The sequence below is a fragment of the Gigantopelta aegis genome, chromosome 10, assembly GCF_016097555.1.
Source record: "Gigantopelta aegis isolate Gae_Host chromosome 10, Gae_host_genome, whole genome shotgun sequence".
In the NCBI taxonomy this organism is placed as follows: domain Eukaryota; kingdom Metazoa; phylum Mollusca; class Gastropoda; order Neomphalida; family Peltospiridae; genus Gigantopelta; species Gigantopelta aegis.
The window spans coordinates 30,175,343-30,195,342 of NC_054708.1; the positions used below are offsets into that span (position 1 = coordinate 30,175,343).

Below are 20,000 nucleotides of genomic sequence, written 5' to 3' on the forward strand. Positions count from 1 at the left end.
TCTATAGAAAAAGCTCCCCACGAATGGTGCACAACAGTGCAGAACACCAACTGAAAGAAAGAGAAATAAATAAAATAATGTTTTTCAAAATTATTGAAAGCTAAACGCACGCACGCACGCACGCACACACACATTATGGCATTAACTCTATGAATAATAATACACATGTACCTGTAAAGGGACATTCCTGAGTTTGTTGCATTGTAAGATGTTTTCGACTATTAAAATATTTCTACGATTAAACTTACATATTAAATATATTTCCTTATTTAGAATATCAGTTTCTGTATATTCAACCCCTGCGTGTGCTGTAACCTCACCGTGGTGCAGGGGTGTAACATTCTCTTTGAGAATGGCCAATACAGCACAAAATTGAAGTTTTGAGTAAAGTTCAGTATCCGTAAAATTCTGTGATATTTGTGTTTTTGCAGAGTTCTTTACACTGTTTTTGTTTGTCTTGAATTTTTATATTGATGTTGATCATCACTTTATTTATTTGCATTACCATAGTTTGACACCCAATAGCCGATGTATTTTTCGTGCTGGGGTGTCGTTAAACATTCATTCGTTCGTTCTGTATATTCAATGTGTTTCTGGTCGTCTTAATATTTTATGTACGTAATTATATGTAAATAATATTTTCATGTACTTACCATTTGTGACACCCAATAGCCGATGTGTATTTTTGTGCTGGGGTGTCGTTAAACATTCATTCATTCATTCATTCTTAATATTTGTAAGAAGCCCAAACTGGATTTTGTCTTCAAATTATTTCGTACGTACGAAAAAATATTTTAGGAAATCAAATGAAATTTAATCTAGTACAAATACTAGAACGACCCGAAACACGTTTAATATACAGCCATTAATATTTTATATGGGTATCCTGTATCACATACGTATCATATTATATATTAGTTACAACAACGTCAACCGATGTTTTGGAAAGCATGTTACAAAAATGTATCAAACACGATACAAGTTGAAGTTTATTATTTAAAACATGAAATATATGGAAATGTTTTATTTAACGACGCACTCAACACATTTTATTTACGGTTATATGGCATCGGACGTGGTTAAGGACCACACAGATATTGAGGGTGGAAACCCGCTGTCGCCACTTCATGAGCTACTCTTTTTGATAAGCAGCAATGGATCTTTTATATGCACCATCCCATAGACTGGATAACACATACCATGGCCTTTGATGTACCAGTCGTGGTGCACTGGCTAGAGCAAGAAATAGCCCAATGACGGGGATCGATCCCAAACCGACCGCGCATCAAGCGAGCGCTTTACCACTGGGCTACGTCCAGCTCTGAAATATTTGGATCACTTTGGTCTACTAAATTTCTTCCGTTAAAGGCGACGTCACACAATACAAGTGTCTCGTACGAGAATAGCCACGAGAATAACCGACCGGCAAGACAAACACTGCGATTTAATCGGTCGCTATGCAGTCGGCCAATTCTCGTGGCTATTCTCGTACCGTGTGGCGTCGCCTTTAGTTTAATGAAAGAAATTCGAAATATTTACCTTAAACTTGCGGTCAGCCTGCACTGGAACTCTCGCCTGCACCCAGTCACCATTGTAGAGCCACTTGACGGAGAAGTTCCAGATGTCTGCCTGCTCTCCATCGGCGAATCGCTGACTGAGGGCCAGAGTCCCGGAGGAGAATCCCCACACGTAGAACCAGAACGTGACACACCCGGTACGTGTCCCGAGGTCAAACTCCTGGCTCACAATATCCGCTTTACTATTGCGCGGCTGTTAAATAAACAATAATAATAATAATAATATGAAAATAGACGTAAAACATAACATTGTTGCATAAGTGTACGAGACAGGGGATCCTAGTGCTGGAGCAAAACATCAAAATCGGGCAAAAATGATAGAGATATTCGGGCAAAATGTATTGACCTAAGACCTTTTTACCATGTATATCCATCATTCTACCCGCAAAATTTAGTAGGGTCCAGAACCTCAATTCCGTGACCATTCTCTGGCTAAGATGTGTTGACGACTGATTTGACTTCTATGGACCTTTTATAAAAACATTTTTAGTCCCCATGTCCCTCCCAAAAATCCCGGCATTTTTCGCCAGAAGGCCAAATCCAAGATGGCCGATGGCGCCATCTTAAAAAATTAAATTTTGAACCAAAGCACCTAGACATGTATGAAGACACCTTTTCGGGTAAGTCGATCACTAGGATTCCGATACAGAGAATGGTCACGGATTTGAGGTTCTGGAAACTATTAATTAGTTGTAATCCATGTTAAAATGCTAAACAATTCATTTACAACTCTATATAACTGTTTGGTAGTAATGCTAATATGAATAAATGTTATTGAGATTCAAGCATTTTCGTTTAAATTCGGGCAAAAGCCAGTTTGGCCCCTCTCCCCCCCCCCCCCCCCCTACAAAAATGGGAGCCCGTACCCCTATGCACTGTTGTGAGGCCATCCTTTTTTATTTGCCGCCTAGAACTGGGTCAGTTAATCTGTATTTTAATATGCTTATTTTCTAAATGTTATATTTAAAATAATAAATAATAAAAAAAGGAGGAATTATAAATAGAAGACAGCCAAGATGGCTTGCATATTACATAATCAGTGGTAATAAAAACAAAACCAGGCCACGATATCGGTTTTTTTCAGTTGAACAAAAGATGTACACATGACATCATTTGTATTTTTAACTACTTGCCCCCTTCCATTCCTTTCTCCCACAGGCGCTTTTGTAGCAAATATCAAAAAGGTAAATTATACTCTGCATAAGAACATTTTACTGTGCAAAACCTTGGCTATGGGGTGTGGGTGGGGGTGGGGGTGGGGGTGTCTAGGTTAAAACTACACTGTCCAAATAACATTCACGAGCGTAGAAGGGATCATGGAGGTCATGACTCCCAATCACCCCACTCCCCTTTTATTCCCCTATCACCTTTTATAATTTGCCTGTCACTTCATAACATATGTAAAAGCGGGAATTAACAACCAAAGACATTATGCGTGCCCCCACCCTCAATGTGGGTAGTAATTCCCTTATTTAAAGTCCTGGATTTCCAATGATAAAACTGTGTAATGCATCCATAACCCACGAGTTAAATTAGAGAAACATTAAAAATAATTTATATGACCTTGACCTTGAATGCAACACTTAGTCTCAAGTTTTAAAAATTATTGGTTTTTTTGTTTGTTTTTTATTTATTTATTTTTTTGTTTAATGCTCTGCAATGATAGAGAGATCGTACTACTTGCAAATGCCTACATGAATAAACATATGTACAACTGAGCATCCATGTTTGGATTCAGTTATGAATATGCAAATCCGGGTAATCTACTGACCTGAATCATCTTGTTTCTTGTCAAAAACCAGCCGTAAGCATGGCCACCGAACGTGTGGTCAGACTTGGGCCCAAATATCTCAGTTTTCTGTTTTCTAGTCCAAGACATTGTGCTAACTTTGGAATCATTTTCAAAACCACAGGTATCGGTTTCAAAATCACAGTGGAACACTTCATGGTCTGGGGAAAAAATAAAACATAAAAATATTTTTATTAAAAAAATATATTATAGTACAGAAGACGGTAATCCAGCTTTGAGGGTTTTTTTAATTTAAAAAAAAAAAAAAAAAAAAAAATATTATTAAAAAATTATATAAGACGAAAGACGGGACTAGCTTTAATTTCAGATTTCTGAATTAAGAAATGATATAAGGTGGGTAGATGGGACTGCAGCTTTAATTCTGTATTTCTGAATTAAGAAATAATATAAGACAAGTAGACGGGATTATAGCTTTAATTTTGTATTTTTAATTGAGAAATGATATATATAAGGCGGGAGTCGGAACTGCAGATTTAATTTCGTATTTCTGAATTAAGAAATGATGTAAGATGGGTAGACGATTTTGATCTTTAATTTTGTATTTTAAAATTAACACATGATATTATCAGATGGAGAGACGAGACTACAGCTTTAATTTTGTATTTTATTATATTAAGAAAAGAAGAAGTTTGTTTTGTTTAAGCTAAAGATCACTATCTTAACATAAAGTATGAAATAAAAATCATTAAAAATGTTATTGTAAGGCGATCAATTTGCCACTCTCCTAAAACTTTCCAGGCGAGCGAGGAAGTGTGGGTGAGTGAAAGCTCGCCTTGCATGGTGATGACTGGCTTTTAACACTGTTCAAACACTGGACTATAATAAAGATTTTTTTTAACAAAATTAAAATTTAAAAATAATAATAATAAAAAAAATAAAACCCCACGTGTTATCAGTTTTACCAGTCCAAGAACTTATACTTAAATACACTTCTTTTTAATTGAAAATATATTCGATTAAAAAAAAACCATATTACAGTTGTAAACATTAAACATTGTTGTGTGATTTCTTTATAAAATATTTTCTAAAACTAATCACCTTCTTTAGTGCCTGACGTTTCGAGATTCACTGTTGTATCTGGTCGAGAACAAATCTCAGGCGAGAGGTCAAATTCATCAATTACGATGGTGGCGTCACGTTGCACTACACCGTTAAACTGTATCTGAAATTGCAGGAGGTAATGCCAGGACTCAGACTATCAACTGTCACACCGGAGTTAGCCAACTCGATATTTGCGTTTTCCCCCACTCCCAACTTACAGGAGCTGTATACGACGAGAATCGAGTTGTAAGAGTGCAGAGTAAGAGACTAGCAACTGGACAGTCGTAGAAGTCGTGAGATCAGCGAGTTGGCCAACTCCGTCGTGACAGTTGGTAGTTGAATCTAGCATACGTTGTGACGTGGTAGTACATTTGTATGAACCACAGAACAGATTTACACACTATGAATAGCCTAGCGCGTGAGGGCGAAGCCGTTTCATAGATCTTAGCATGTTCGAAAATCTGTTCCTAATCCAAGGAATTGTTATAATTTCAAGTTTATGTCTGTTTCATCATAAAACACTACGAAATAACAATCGACCTCTTTTTAACGGTCATAAGCATTGGTGAAAGTAGCACAAAACTATCTAAACGTACTTATTCTGCACACAATTTTTTATTTTTTAAATTATGTATATCTTTATACACTTTCAAGGATTTCATCACTTTAATAAGTGTGTGTGTGTGTGTGCGTGCGTGTGTGCGAGAGAGAGAGAGAGAGAGAGAGAGAGAGAGAGAGAGAGAGAGACGGAGAGACAGACACACAGAGAGAGAGAGAGAGACAGAATGAGAATGAACCCAAGCACTAAACTTACATCGTTATGGTTAGACGATACGTTAATAAACTATCTGCCTGTCTACGTTCGAGTCACTGCCAGTTTTATACGTAAACTGTCTGCGTTCGAGTCACTGCCTGTTTTATACGTAAACTGTCTGCGTTCGAGTCACTGCCTGTTTTATACGTAAACATACCTTAAAGGCCTTCGAACTCTTGATAGTGATTTGGACCTTGAACCAATTCTCCGACAGCTTCGACGTTTTCCAAATCAACAGGTCCTTTCCCCAGCTGGCGTCCTCTTCAGACGATCCTGTTTTCTTTTCTTGGTGCATTTCTATACCCTGTATGACCTTGCTTCTCCTAATCTCTACCCGTCCTTTGTCAGAATGCCTTTTATGTCTCCTGATGTCATGGCTTCTTTGATCATGACGTTTGCGGCTATCACCTACGTTGTATTTCCTGTGCTCGCCATTTCCTAATGCTTCTGACAACCTTGATGTCAAGTCATCTTCAAAATCAGATGATGCTTGTTGATGTTTTGTTCTGAAGACGTAAGATTTGAGTAGCCGTTTAACTGCATCGAGAATATTGGAAAATGTGCCCATGGCATTCCTGCTTTCGCCACCCACGTGCTTGTGTTGTTCAGTTGGGTCACTGGTCGTCTCTGTTCCACGATGTTGCTTCTCGTCTCGAGTATCGTGCTCATCTCCTGACGGCCACGAGATATTCTCACCTTTACGTGTTGTATTGATGTTCCGTGCATGTGAAGGGACAGACGTAGCATGAACAACGTCGTCGGAATATCGCCTTTCATACGGCCTGTTGGTTTTGTCGGACATTAATGCATTCAGCTGTAGGTAAGACGAGGCACTTCCAAACATCAAATAAGAAAACTTAAAGCACCAGGTTCCAGCTGGAAAGAAATAAAGCAGTAATAGTGGTGATTGATGGTGGCGGTGTGTGTGGCAGTAGCAGCAGTGATAACAATAGGAATAGTAGCACTAGGATAGCAGTAGCAGTAGCGGTAGTTACAGCAGTAGTATAATAACAGTAGAAGTAATAGTATAATAGCAGTAGTATAATAGAGGTAGCAATAAAAGCAGTAGTAGCAGCAGCAGCAACAACAACAGCAGCAACAGTAACAGTAATAGTAGTAGTAGTAGCTGCAGCAGCAGCTGTAGTAGTTTGATTGAAAACATATTTTATTGCATAATATATATATATATATATATATATATATATATATATATATATATATATATATATAATACAGGATTGGGCACAACTTATCCAACTTACGAGGCCCTCTCCTACTTACAAACATTAAATTGAACAATTATGGCGACTGCAATTTTCAAAAAATCAATCAATCAATCAATCAGCAGTAGTAGAAGTAGTCATAGTTGCAAACCAATTCATATAAACATTGTACTGTTTTACTTGGTAATCCAAATGAAAGTCTGCTACTGCATAACTTACTTGTAATAATCAAACGACATATATATATATATATATATATATATATATATATATATATATATATATATATATATATATATGATATATATATTATATATATATATATATATATATATATATATATATATATACCTCAGCAAATTTGCTAAAATGAAGCCAAATTTTTTATGAAGTTATTACTTGAATATCATTTTACAGAAATATCGAAAAATATATTTACTCAAAAAATGAAGACCGCTTCACGGATAAATGGGATATTTTACAATTATAATATCGATTATTATATTAAATTAATTTTATAGGTGATTTTTTATTACTATTATTTTGCTTTACTGTCATAACTATTTACTTCTGACTAAAGTGTCTATCCTCCACGAATTCTGTGTTGCTACATTGTAATTGCCTAACGGGTTGTAGAAAATAATGTGTATTAAAAATGTTACAAATTATACTCAAGCCACATGAGTATATAGTAAATGTAATGGTGCAATTAATTTTCATGGAATAAACTCTTCTCTCTTTTTTTTAAAGTAGTAGAAGTAGTAATAGAAATTTTAGAAATCATCATCATCACTAATATCATCATCATAAGAATAATAACACAAAGAAGCATTATTGATTGAAAAAAAACCCACAAATTTAAATTCGTTTGAAAAGGTAAATGACTCGTTAATCTTCCAATTCATATTTTTGTTTTCCATGCAGGAATAATGTTCACAGCTCCAGTTGAGGATTTGGAGGAGCGGAGGTTAGTGTCCCTGTGACCCACCCCTTCGGACTATGTTAGTATGCTTTACGGAACATAGGGAGAAGTTATCTTCTGCTTTGGAACAGTATAACTTGTATGTTGAAGAACCTATCCTGAGTTTACCGGCCTCGGTGGCGTCGTGGCAGGCCATCGGTCTACAGGCTGGTAGGTACTGGGTTCAGATCCCAGTCGAGGCATGGCATTCTTAATCCAGATACCGACTCCAAACCCTGAGTGAGTGCTCTGCAAGGCTCAATGCAATGCAATGCAACCACTTGCACCGACCAGTGATCCATAACTGGTTCAACAAAGGCCATGGTTTGTGCTATCCTGCCTGTGGGAAGCGCAAATAAAAGATCCCTTGCTGCCTGTCGTAAAAGGTAGCCTATGTGGCGACAGCGGGTTTCCTCTAAAAAAAAATCTGTGTGGTCCTTAACCATGTCTGACGCCATATAACCGTAAATAAAATGTGTTGAGTGCGTCGTTAAATAAAACATTCCTTTCTTTTCTTTCTATCCTGAGTTTGTTACACTATAAGATGTTTACGACTAACAGATCCTTTTTTGATGACTAAACATAAATATGAAAGATATACTGATGTCCAAAAAAAACTATATCAAGAACATTTTATTTAATTTCCTTTATAATTTGGATAATGGAAATGGTGGTTAAATATCTTTCTCCTTTTATGGAATACAATTTTGTTCCAAACATGCCAAAGCACCACTCTCATGAATTATATGAAATATATTTTGGTTTTTCTTCTGTAGTCTCTCAGAGTATTGGTATAGTTTCTTTTGGATGTTCTTGTTTAGAATATCGGTATCTGTATAAACAAGGTGTTTGTTGTCGTCCTAATGTTTGTAATAGCCCAAACTAGTTTTTACCTTCCAAGAATTTTGTACGTATGACCCCCCCCCCCCCCCCCCCCTAAAAACAGCAAAATAAAATAGAAAGTGAACGCTACAGACATTAGCACACAACCACAAACACATTGCGTATAAAGACACCGATATTCTAAACAAGGAAATTTATTGAAATTTTAACAGCCAAAAAGGCTGTGTTGATTAAAAACATATTTCATTGCATATAATGTATACATGTATATCTACAAAAGGATTGGGCATAAGTTATCCAGCTGACAAAGCCCTCTCCTTTTAAGGCTCCGTTAGACGGACACATTTTACAATGTCACCAGACTCAGGAAAGTCTTATTATATTTTCAAATTAGGTATAAGATATACCTTCTACTTGGTGTAATGGAAAGATATACCTTCTACTTGGTGTAATGGAAAGATATACCTTCTCCTTGGTGTAATGGAAAGATATACCTTCTACTTGGTGTAATGGAAAGATACACCTTCTACTTGGTGTAATGGAAAGATATACATTCTACTTGATGTAATGGAAAGATATACCTTCTACTTGGTGTAATGGAAATATATACATTCTACTTGGTGTAATGGAAAGATATACCTTCTACTTGGTGTAATTGAAAGATATACCTTCTACTTGGTGTAATGGAAATATATACCTTCTATTTGGGCGCTCGTGCAGGTAGCCTTTGAGCCGGGTTTCTTCTGTTTGGAATCTATGTACAGGTATGCTCGACTGCTCTCATCCATGACTTTGTTATGACTCTTAAGCCAAGACAAAGTTATCTGTGAAGAAGATACACACAGGATATTGCATACCGATAGAAAAAAAACCCATACGGGAACACATGGTATTTGAGAACAAATTTAATTCACCGCTACAGTAGTTAACATTTTACCTTTAACATCAAACACGGGTGTGGTCCGAGCTAGAACCGTCTATGTTCGGGTCTGTTGTATGATTGTATGATTTTGTGGCGCCAGAGTAGCTTCGAACGCTGAGACACTTAATTATTATGTATAAATAGGTATTCCTCAAGTTTACAACATTCATCCGCGACTGTGTACAGTGCAAGTGGTCACTTTTTTTTTTTTTTACAAGGCGAAACCGATGTCGCTAGACAGTCATTGACAGGACGAAGTCAAGCTGATCAAAGCAAAGTTTTAGCTCACGTCTCACGCTGACGTGAGCCCAGGCGCAAATTCAGCCAACCGCTTGTCGCTGAAGTTCACTAAACTGATTTTTACGCAACACAGTAAATCACATGGTCACGTAGGGAACCAGTCAAGTAGTTCGCGAATGTTAGCGAAACATTTACTGGCTGAACTTGGGGCTGGTTATGCCTGTTTAAAATTCAGAGATATAATGTAGAACTGAATGTCAGTATTGTGGGACTAACTAGCTGCCAGTAAAACGGTTAACGTCCTGAGTTCCGTTCCACGCAGCTATCTTAGCCCTAAGATCACGTTAAGTGCATAACTACCTTAAGGTGATCGTAGCACTAAGATCGCTTCGTGGAACGGGGCCTGATACTTTGGATGAGGGTTTTGCTTGCAGTTATTATTTGCTGTTACTGTTTATGTGTTCCCTAATATATTACGTTTGTTAAAGATTTGTTTTGGTTAACGACAACTCTAGAGCACATTGAGTAATTAATCATCGGCTATTGGATGTCAAATATTTGGCAATGTTGACATATAGTCTTAGAGTGGAAACCCGCTACATTTTTTATGTACCATCCCACAGACAGGATAGCACATACCGCTGCTTTTGATATACCAGTCGTGGTGCACTAGCTGGAACAAGAGATTACTGTTTAATTAATAGCTAACATGATAATTGTGACGATTGGTCTAGACAGTGAGATAGGAAAGACATTCATTTACAAGTACACACACAGACGCACAAACAAGCACATGCGCGCGCACATACACACGTGTACATACACGCATGCACGCACGCACGCACACACACACACAAACACACACCACCACGACTGTGCTATCCTATCTATGGGATGGTGCATATAAAAGATCCCTTGCTACTAATGGAAAACATGTAGGGAGTTTCCTCTCTAAGACTATATGTCAGAATTATCAAATGTTTGACATCCAAATAATAAATCGATATGCCCTAATGGTGTTATTAAACACACTAACTTTAACATGATTGTGACGACTGGTCTAGAGAGTGAGACAGGAAAGACATTTACAAGCACACACACAGACACCAAACAGGCACACACATGTACACTCACTTACACTCACGTACACACACACACACGCACGTACACACACACACACACACACACATAGACAGAGAGAGAGAGAGATGCACACACCAGACGCGGATCCAGCAGGGGGGGGGGTCGAGGGGGTCTGGACCCCCCCCCCCCGCTCGTGACCAGAGAGTTGATCTTGACAACGGGAATATACTTCAAATCCATCTAAAGCTCGCACCTGGATCCGCCCCTGCACGCACACACACACAAACACACAGATATATATTTATGCACGCACGCACACACACACACACACACACACACACACACACACAGATATTTGTGCGTATAGGACACTTACGGCCATTCTCTGAAAGCCATTGTTGCTGCCGGGCGCCTGGAAGAACGGACACGAGTCCATATCAGCATCTGAGAATGTACACCTGACGTGCTGGTCTGAAAGAATGAAACACGCACACAATATTATTAATATTCACACAAAACGACACAAGTTTGGCCCCGCTTTATGAAGCGATCATAGCCCTAAAATCACCTGAAGTGCATAATGGTAGCTTTGTATTTAAGGTGATCTTTCTACTAAGATCGCTTTGCTAAACGAGGCACTGTTATTGTTTCAGTTTCAGGACGGACAGCTTACGATATAGTCATTGATATACTAGTCGTGGAGCACTTGTTGGATTAGCTGGGTAGGATTACGCCTCCTATTTCAGTTCAATAACAATTATTAAAGGGACTACCCTGCGTTCTGTAGCCATTATTTTCGGCAAATAAAAATATTTCTAACTAAAAATTGTTTAAGGGACATTCCTGAGTTTGCTGCATTGTAAGATGTTTTCGACTAATAAAATATTTCTACGATTAAACTTACATATTAAATATATTTTCTTGTTTAGGACATTATTCAATGTGTTTCTGGTCGTCTTAATATTTGTAAGAAGCCCAAACTGGATTTTGTCTTCAAATAATTTCGTACGTACGAAAAAACATATTTTAGGAAATAAAATGAAATTTAACCTAGTAAGATTATTAGAATGATCAGAAAAACGTTTAATATACAGCCACTAATATTTTATGCAGAAAAATATATTTGATATGTAATTACAATCGTTAAAAAGTCTGTTAGAACAAACCCGCTGCTGACAAACTATTCCTCCCCAATAGCACAAAACATGACCCCACTCTTCATATTCTAAAATATAATAATTTAAATAGCGCTCACTGTGAGGTGTGCTTTTTATAATAATTAATATTGTTTCATTTATGTATTTTATTACTGTTGTAATAAGCTATAATTATCGTATATATCTATATTATTCATATTTTATAGAATTATTTCTCATAACATGACTCTAGGGTAGTGATATCAGGGACCCATCCCTGACACGATCATATTTGTTTCTGTGGTACGGTAATAGACTTGTTTAAAAAAAAAATCATTTTATATTTATTTTTAAATTCTGACATGTTTTATAGAGACTTCCACAAGGATTCAAGACAACTTACTGATATGACCCAAAACCTTAACGTTGATTGAAAACCCGTCGCCGTTACGTCTAATCGGGTCGCCGATCTCGCCGTTATATTTTATCATCAGGACGTTGCTGGACGTCTCAATTAGCGTCTGTGTTTCAGTTGACCGTCCACAGAATCTACAAAGAACAGAGATCAATACAAACAAATAAAATATTAATGAGGAAGTTGAAGTTTAAAACAATCATAAGGCAGAAAGTCTGTGGTGATTTTTTATTTATTAAATGCAATGCAATGCAGGCATGTAGGAACGATATCTGACGTGAGACACAAATTGGGGAAGGGGGGGGGGGGGGGGGCGGTAATGAACGAAATTTTTATCTGGATGGCTTCAAAAATGTACAGCGCCATCTCAACCCCTGGATCCTATGGGTCGCTATTACAGTGTTCAATGACGGATGTCTGCTTCTTGGCAGAGTTTGACTGTGAGCTCTGTGAATCTAGTCCATGTCCAAAGTGTTTAACGTGCACATTCAGAGCAAGCTATTGTAGTGCACGCCTGTCCTGGGCACAGGTGCGGGCCTCGGCCGGCTCCTCGCCCAGGACAGAAAAGGTGGGGTGGGTAGGAGGGTGGACCGCCTGAACTGGCAGGTGCAAGGGAGCACCAGCAGTCCGACCGTAGCCGGTAACAGGCGGAGGTTGGTATGGTGATATGGAATTTGGAATGTCCCGTAGGATTAAGCCACAGAGAATGGGTGCGCATTTTTGATGAAGGAATTTAGGCGCAATTTTGGAAAGGTAGGGAGCTACGTATAGGTTTGGAATTTAGTAGGCCGAGAGTAACTCGTTAGTTGGACCTATGTGGTGCTGACATGTCTCCCTAGGTTGCCCATAGGCTCATGTTAGCTCTCTGAATCTGTGCCAATTGGCCTTTTTGTAGTTCCAGTTCAGTCCACTGTAGTGCTTGCGTTTTGGTGACGCTATTACGGTGTTCGCAGACGGATCCAGAGGTGTTGCAGGGGTCCCATGACCCACCAACCCACATACCGTTTGATATGTCCTTTTTAATTAATGTTTTGTTTTTAAAATTCATCACCCACAATATATATCACTAAATTGCCCAGAAACGCGTCTCTGAGCATTTTTATTTTAAACTTTTCTATAGATCTTAACCCAGGGGCCTAATTCACTAAACCCTCGCAACTTTGCGATCTCGCAGTGCAATGATAAACGACTTGCAAAGAGGATGCTTTGTCGTCTAGCAGAGCCTAAGAGACCTTTGTGAATGAGGCCCCTGAACTCTATTGACGTGTCCCAAAACCCCTTTGGTTTCGGGCATGTGTCTCTCAGGTTCGGTCTCTGGCAAGTTCAGTGAGCGGACCTGAGCCGGAATCTTTAATTTATGGGTCAATTTGGATAAGATTATAAATGGTGTGTGTGTGTGTGTGGGGGGGGGGGGGGGGGGGGGGGGGGGGTGTCTAATAACCATGCACCCTAAACCCTCTTAAGCCTACTGATCTCGCTTATTTTGGTATCTTGGCTCATTTGCTTTAGATAAACTCAAATTGAATTTGTAAAACCGGACCCTTTACAAACCAGAATCCTGCCAAAAACGGCCAAGTTTCAGGGTCCAGAATTTTCAAAAATTACTAAAAACGCGACCCTCTAAACAGCGGATCCTGTTTAAATCGGCGTGGTCTAGATTAGAAAGGTTTCACTGTAGTTATAGAGAGGAAACCCGCTACATATTTTCCATTAGTAGCAAAGGATCATTTATATGTATAATCCCACAGGCAGGATAGCTCATACCGCGGTCTTTTGACATACCAGTCGTGGAGCACTGACTGGAAAGAGAAATGGCCCAGTGGGCCCACCCACAGACGGAGGTCGATCATAGACCGACCGCGCTTCAGACGAACTCTTTACCACTGGGCTACGGCTTGCGTCTGCCACTACAGTGCTGTCAAGCATACATAATCATAGTCAAACAGCAGACTACTTGTGCGGATATATTTCCGGTCGACTATATGGGAATATAACTCTGATCTGTGGCCTATTATTTCATTCATTCAATAATTTTCAATAATATTTCAATAATCTGATCAATATTCTTGTAAAATACTTAAATATCTTTGCTTGAAATATCATTATTAACACACCCGTATGCATATCCAGACAATGTTTTGCTTACCTAGGTTTTATATAAAACAGTGTCTATAGCATGTACTAGCGCGTTATAAAGTGGCAGTCTTCTTAAAGTCGTAGTTGGAACCATATATATATATATATCATGGTCAAGACCACTTGTTCTCTGTAGACAAAGTGTCAGTGTGTCATGGTTGCATACCTTTAACATTCATTCATTGATAGTTATTTTCGTGTTTATAATCCAATTAAGGTTTAACCACGCTGTCCTGGGCGCACACATCAGCCATCTGGTCTGTCTGTCCAGGACAATGTGTTAGTTGTTAGTGAGAAATAAGAGGTGTAGCGGTCTTACACCTACCCATTGAGTCGTGAAAACTCGCTCTGGGTGGGAGCCGGTACCGGGCATGCGAACTCTGTACCTACCAGCCTTATGGCCGATGGCCTAACCACGACGCCACCGAGGCCTATCAACAATGTGGTGAGGTGTAGATTGATTGAGACTGCGTTACCTCGGTCCCTCCTGCCCGAGCAGGTTGTATCTGATCTCCACCCAGTGTCTGCACGTGTGCGTGTGCTCGCTCCGACTCAGGTCCAGTTCCACCTCCAGTTCCATCGTCGTGCCCTCGGGACTCTGAAGAAAGACAACACAGAAACGACTCTTGCTATTGTTAACGATTTTATCGAGTATTATTAAACACGATGCCCATAGGCGTACGGGGGGGGGGGGGGGGGGGGGGCTGCCATTTTTGTAAAGGGGCAGATGATTTTTGAACGAATTAAACGAAAATACCCGAATCTGGATAACAACTAGCTCGAGTCATCTCATGTTGATATGTTGGGTAAGACTAGAGGAAACTCTGTAATGCTTTGGCAATCGTCGACAACTAAATGGTTTCAAGCTACTGTGTCTAAAATACACGTTTTCCTAAATCCGATGCTTTAGTTTGATTATTTTCGAGTCCAGTCATGACATTAAATTTACATGTTGTTAACCAGTACCAACGCAACACGAAGAAACTCAATATCTCAATATCAATAAGGGGTAGGACTGGAGGTGACTCGAGCTACAACTTGTATTAGTATCATTACCAACCAGTAAATGAATATCTACGCATTGTTACATGAATTACAACTAATATTGTGAGTAGAATTATGGAAATTCGTGGTGAAAAGGTCTCAGGTTAGCTCATTTTGATTGAATATCTGTATCGTTGTTGCCAGAATTTCAGGATGTTTTTCAAGCACTGAGGAGTGGGGTAAGGGCAAGTGTCCTCTGCCCCCCCCCCCCCCCCCCCCCTTTCCCGTCTCGTACGCTTATGGCGATGTTCCAATTTGCTAAGCATTGCGGATTATTGTTGGATCAGTATTTAGCTTTCGATCCGTTAAAGGGACATACCTTAGTTTTTAAACACTAACGCATATTTTTTACTATTATAACCGTTTTTGATAACTTAAATCATACTTTACTTACATTTTATTGTTTAGGTTATAAATTTCCGTACATTCAAAGTGTTTTTGGTCATCTTGGTGTTTTCAATATCACAAAATCAATTTCTCATATTTTTAAAAACGCACGTGCGTCTGAGAAGTAACAGTTATGGAGTCGAGTTTTAGTCTATTTTTAGAGGGTATTTCACCATTTCAAAGTCACAGACTCATGTTTCACTCAGTTGTAACTTTATCCAAATGTGTTAAAGGTTTGTAGATTAAATAAACTTAGTGTTAATGTTCACGGGTTGAAACTAGGGTATGTCCCTTTAAACAGTACACTACGTACAACTTCTTACATAAATTATGATTTTTAGTATTTCAAATGTATTTCTGGTGAACCTGGTGTTAGCAGTAGCTCAAACATGGATGCGAAACACAAAAGGTATGTACTAGGATCAGTAAACTGTTATCAAATAGTTCACTTTTTTTTGTTTTGTTTAACGATGTCACTACTGCACATTGATTTATTAAAGGGACATTCCTGAGTTTGCTGCATTGTAAGATGTTTCCGACTAATAAAATATTTCTACGATTAAACTGATATATTAAATATATTTTCTTGTTTAGAATATCAGTGTCTGTATATTCAATGTGTTTCTGGTCATCTCAATATTTGAAAGAAGCCCAAACTGGATTTTGTCTTCAAATAATTTCGTATGTACGAAAAAATAGTTTTTAGGAAATAAAATGAAATTGAACCTAGTACAAATATTAGAACGGTCAGAAACACGTTTAATATACAGCCAGTAATATTTTATGCAGAAAAATATATTTGATATGTAATTACAATCGTTAAAAAATATCGGTTAGTCGATAACATCTTAAAAATTGCAGCAAACTCAGGAATGTCCCTTTAACCATCGGCTATTGGATGTCAAACATTTGGTAATTTTGACCTATAGTCTTAAATAGGAAACCCGCTACATTGTTTCATTAGCAACAAGGGATCTTTTGTATGCACCAACCCACAGAGAGAACAGCACATACCACGACCTTTGATATACCTGTTGTGGTGCACTGGCTGGGACGAGAAATAGTCCAACGTGCCCACCGACGGGGATCGATCCCAAACCGACAGCACATCAAGCGAGCGTTCTACTACTAGGCTACATCCCTCCTTTCAATTAACAGTTAAGCGTCTTATATTTTGCTCTCTTTTTTCCATTTCAATCATACTTTTAATTCTCGGGAACTATTTGTTTACTTTGCTTCTTAATACACCACATTACTCCCACGCTATTCCTGTTAACATTAGTGTCTTTATTTAAAGGCAATTCTAAAATACTGTAAACGTTTGTATCAAGCAATTTGCCCACATCTGCACCACAACCTCAGTGATAATTATACAAACCTTGATAAACCACAAAGCGTGCGTTTTCGGATACGGTGAAGTGATGATATGTAAGATACGTCCATAAGTTAGGAAATGCATGTATCCATTTCCTGAAAAGAACCATTTATTTTATAAATGTGAAAATATAAGTATGTACATAGCGTATTATTACAGACGGTCTAGTGTTTTTATGCTAATCCAGCTAGTGACTACGGAAAATATCAAAGAGGTCAATAACCTATTATATTGAATTCGGGTAAAACATTTAAGAAATAACTTTATTTATTCTAGTTTTAGATGGCATAGTTATGTTTGTATTGTACTTTTGTCAGTTGCCATATTATGTGAAAATACCTCCCCACCATTATACTGTACATATTGTAAATAGACATGCATTTATTATGATGATTATTTAATTGTTTATTAAAGTGTTAAATGACAATATGCATAACATTATAAAATACAGACATAAAATATATTGCCACCTAGCCTAAATAGGCTTATTACACACCTAACATATTTTATGACATGAATATAGAAATAATGTTACATGGTGTAAAACTACAGAACAGAAATAACAACAAAATATGTATATGATATTAATGCTACTGGTAGTACTACGAATTGATTGAAACTTATTTGGTTGCATATAAGGTACAAATGGATTGGACACAAATTATCCAACTTACGGGGTCCTCTCCTAATAACATGCAATAATGACAATATGACAATAACGGCGACTACAACTATTACAAGAATATACACAAAATTTAATATTCAAAGAGAAGTATCACTAATATAAAGCAACTGCTACTAATAATACTATATTGACATCTACTATCGTCTAAAAAGCATATTATAATATGAAATAAAAAAATTACACAAAAACATTACAAATTCGCAATAATACAAATTAATTAATATTTAAAAATGAAACAAATGAATAATTCTTTATTGAATTAAGAAGACTCTTAAGCCTTTAAAACATATCAAATAAGGCACGAGCAACCAAAGACTGCGCGTAATCATTAATTCTTAAAACTAATATTTTATTTAAAGAAAGTCATCATGTTTATTAAATATGCAGATGAGTTGTAATTAAGGTAATAAATAAATACAGTTGTAAAGTTGGGTACATCTTTTACTTGGTCTTGGGGCAACACACCGCCATTTGGCGCATCATTACTTGCTGTAGCAGCTTAAAATAGTCCGGTTTAGGAAATAGTTCCTCATTAAAACAAAACTACAAAATTCTGAAATGCTTTTTGAAATCTTTCTTTGATGATTACACATAGGGCGACCTCTGTAGTATTTAAATAATACATTGGTTTGAAGTTACTTGTTATATGTAGTACTGACTGATAACAACTGTTCAAGTGGTATGGTGCCACTTGTATAACAGCAACACGAGGCGGTGGTCAGGCATAGGGGCCATTAACTGAAAAATATCGTGGTCGACCTATGTTGATTTTTTTTACACGGTACTTGTCAGTTGAGAGCACTCCCCAAAATTAGTAGTCACATGACCCTCTCGATAGTGTTGTATTTTTCCAGAATATATTCTGGCATAGAAATTGTATTGAACTGCATGGAGCAAGTAATGGTGGTGTGTAACCTTCACATTTTACCTTTGGACTGCTTTCGTGAAATCTCCCCACACGTGACCCCGACAAGACCATCAGGACAGTGGCACGTACAGTCCTTCAACAAGAAACCACCATTCTTACACGCCGGTAATCCACCACACTGTGCTAAATAAAGAAAAGTAAAGTTTGTTTTATTTAACGACACCACTAGAGTACATAGATTTTTTTATCTTATCATCGGCTATTGGACGTCAAACATATCGTCATTCTGACACTGTATTTTAGAGGAAACCCGCTGTCGCAACAAAAGTGACAGGCAGCAAGGGATCTTTTAATTGCACTTCCCACAGGCAGGATAGCACAAACAATGGCCTTTGTTGAACCAGTTATGGATCACTGGTCGGTGCAAGTGATTTACACCTACCCATTGAGCCTTGCGGAGCACTCACTCAGGGTTTAAAAATCCCATGCTTCGACTGGGATCCGAACCCAGTACCTACCAGCCTATAGACAGATGGACTAACTACGACGCCACCGAGGCCGGTCTAAATAAAGAAAGCAGACAAACAAATAAAAAACAAAACTTGAATCTATTAAACTAGCCCTATTTAACATTTTAATACCAAGTGCCTTTAACTCTCTCCCAACCCCCATAAAACCCCCAACAACAACAACAACAAACAAACAAATAGTACTGGTACAACTGTTACAATATCATAGTTACAATTTATGTGGTATCTAAAAATAGTGTTGGTACACATTTACAATTTTGTAATTGGTGACAATTGGGATTTCTAATTTGCTAATATAATTAATTATTAATATATAATGTTATTCTCTAGAAGGAAATACAACATACAGGTGTTTTATTGCAATGTTTGTTTGTGATTAGCGTTGTGGATCAAAATACAGCTTTAACACATCAAATGCTATTTATTTACTTTGTATGCTCACATATACCATTTTAATCTTTTCAGGCATTTTTTTTTTTTTTTTTTTTACACAAGTAGGGTACATGCAAAACAAGGTTTTAGCACTGCATTCAATAATGAATGGATGGATGGATGGATGGATGGATGGATGGATGAATGAATGATGAATGAATGAATGAATGAATGCATACATGAATGTTTAACGACACCCCAGCACAAATAGAGAGATCGGCTATTGGGTGTCAAGCAAAGGAAAGTTCTTAATATGATTATATCCAATAAAAAAATTTAAAAAATTATAATAGTGTAAAACAGTGTAAAGAACTGTAGGAAACATATACATTAAATAATGCATCATAGACGCGTTGTATTCACTACACCAACCACGGTTGTGTGTTGTGTTCTGTCATAAAATTAAATCCTTAGGAATGAATGAATGGATGTTTAACAGCATTTTAGCACAAAGGTAAATCAATAATAAATAATACTG

General features: G+C 37.6%; 2 protein-coding genes across 2 annotated transcripts in view; one reads left to right on the top strand and one right to left on the bottom strand.

The window, feature by feature from the left end:
• Nucleotides 1-7,569, top strand: part of LOC121384720 (prominin-1-like) — a 42,468-nt gene extending 34,899 nt beyond the window's left edge. Inside the window, exon 8 of the mRNA XM_041515240.1 lies at nt 7,390-7,569. Within this exon, the coding sequence (XP_041371174.1) occupies nt 7,390-7,448 (59 nt within the window). The 3' untranslated portion in view covers nt 7,449-7,569. The remainder of the gene's footprint in view (nt 1-7,389) is intronic.
• A 1,371-nt stretch (nt 7,570-8,940) lies between these two features.
• The window catches only part of LOC121383576 (blastula protease 10-like), a 20,887-nt gene continuing 9,827 nt past the window's right edge, over nt 8,941-20,000 (bottom strand). Inside the window, exons 8-13 of the mRNA XM_041513663.1 lie at nt 18,621-18,743; nt 17,011-17,102; nt 14,678-14,799; nt 12,054-12,199; nt 10,891-10,985; nt 8,941-9,093 (exon numbers count right to left, since the gene is read on the bottom strand). Of these exons, the coding sequence (XP_041369597.1) occupies nt 8,941-9,093; nt 10,891-10,985; nt 12,054-12,199; nt 14,678-14,799; nt 17,011-17,102; nt 18,621-18,743 (731 nt within the window). The remainder of the gene's footprint in view (nt 9,094-10,890; nt 10,986-12,053; nt 12,200-14,677; nt 14,800-17,010; nt 17,103-18,620; nt 18,744-20,000) is intronic.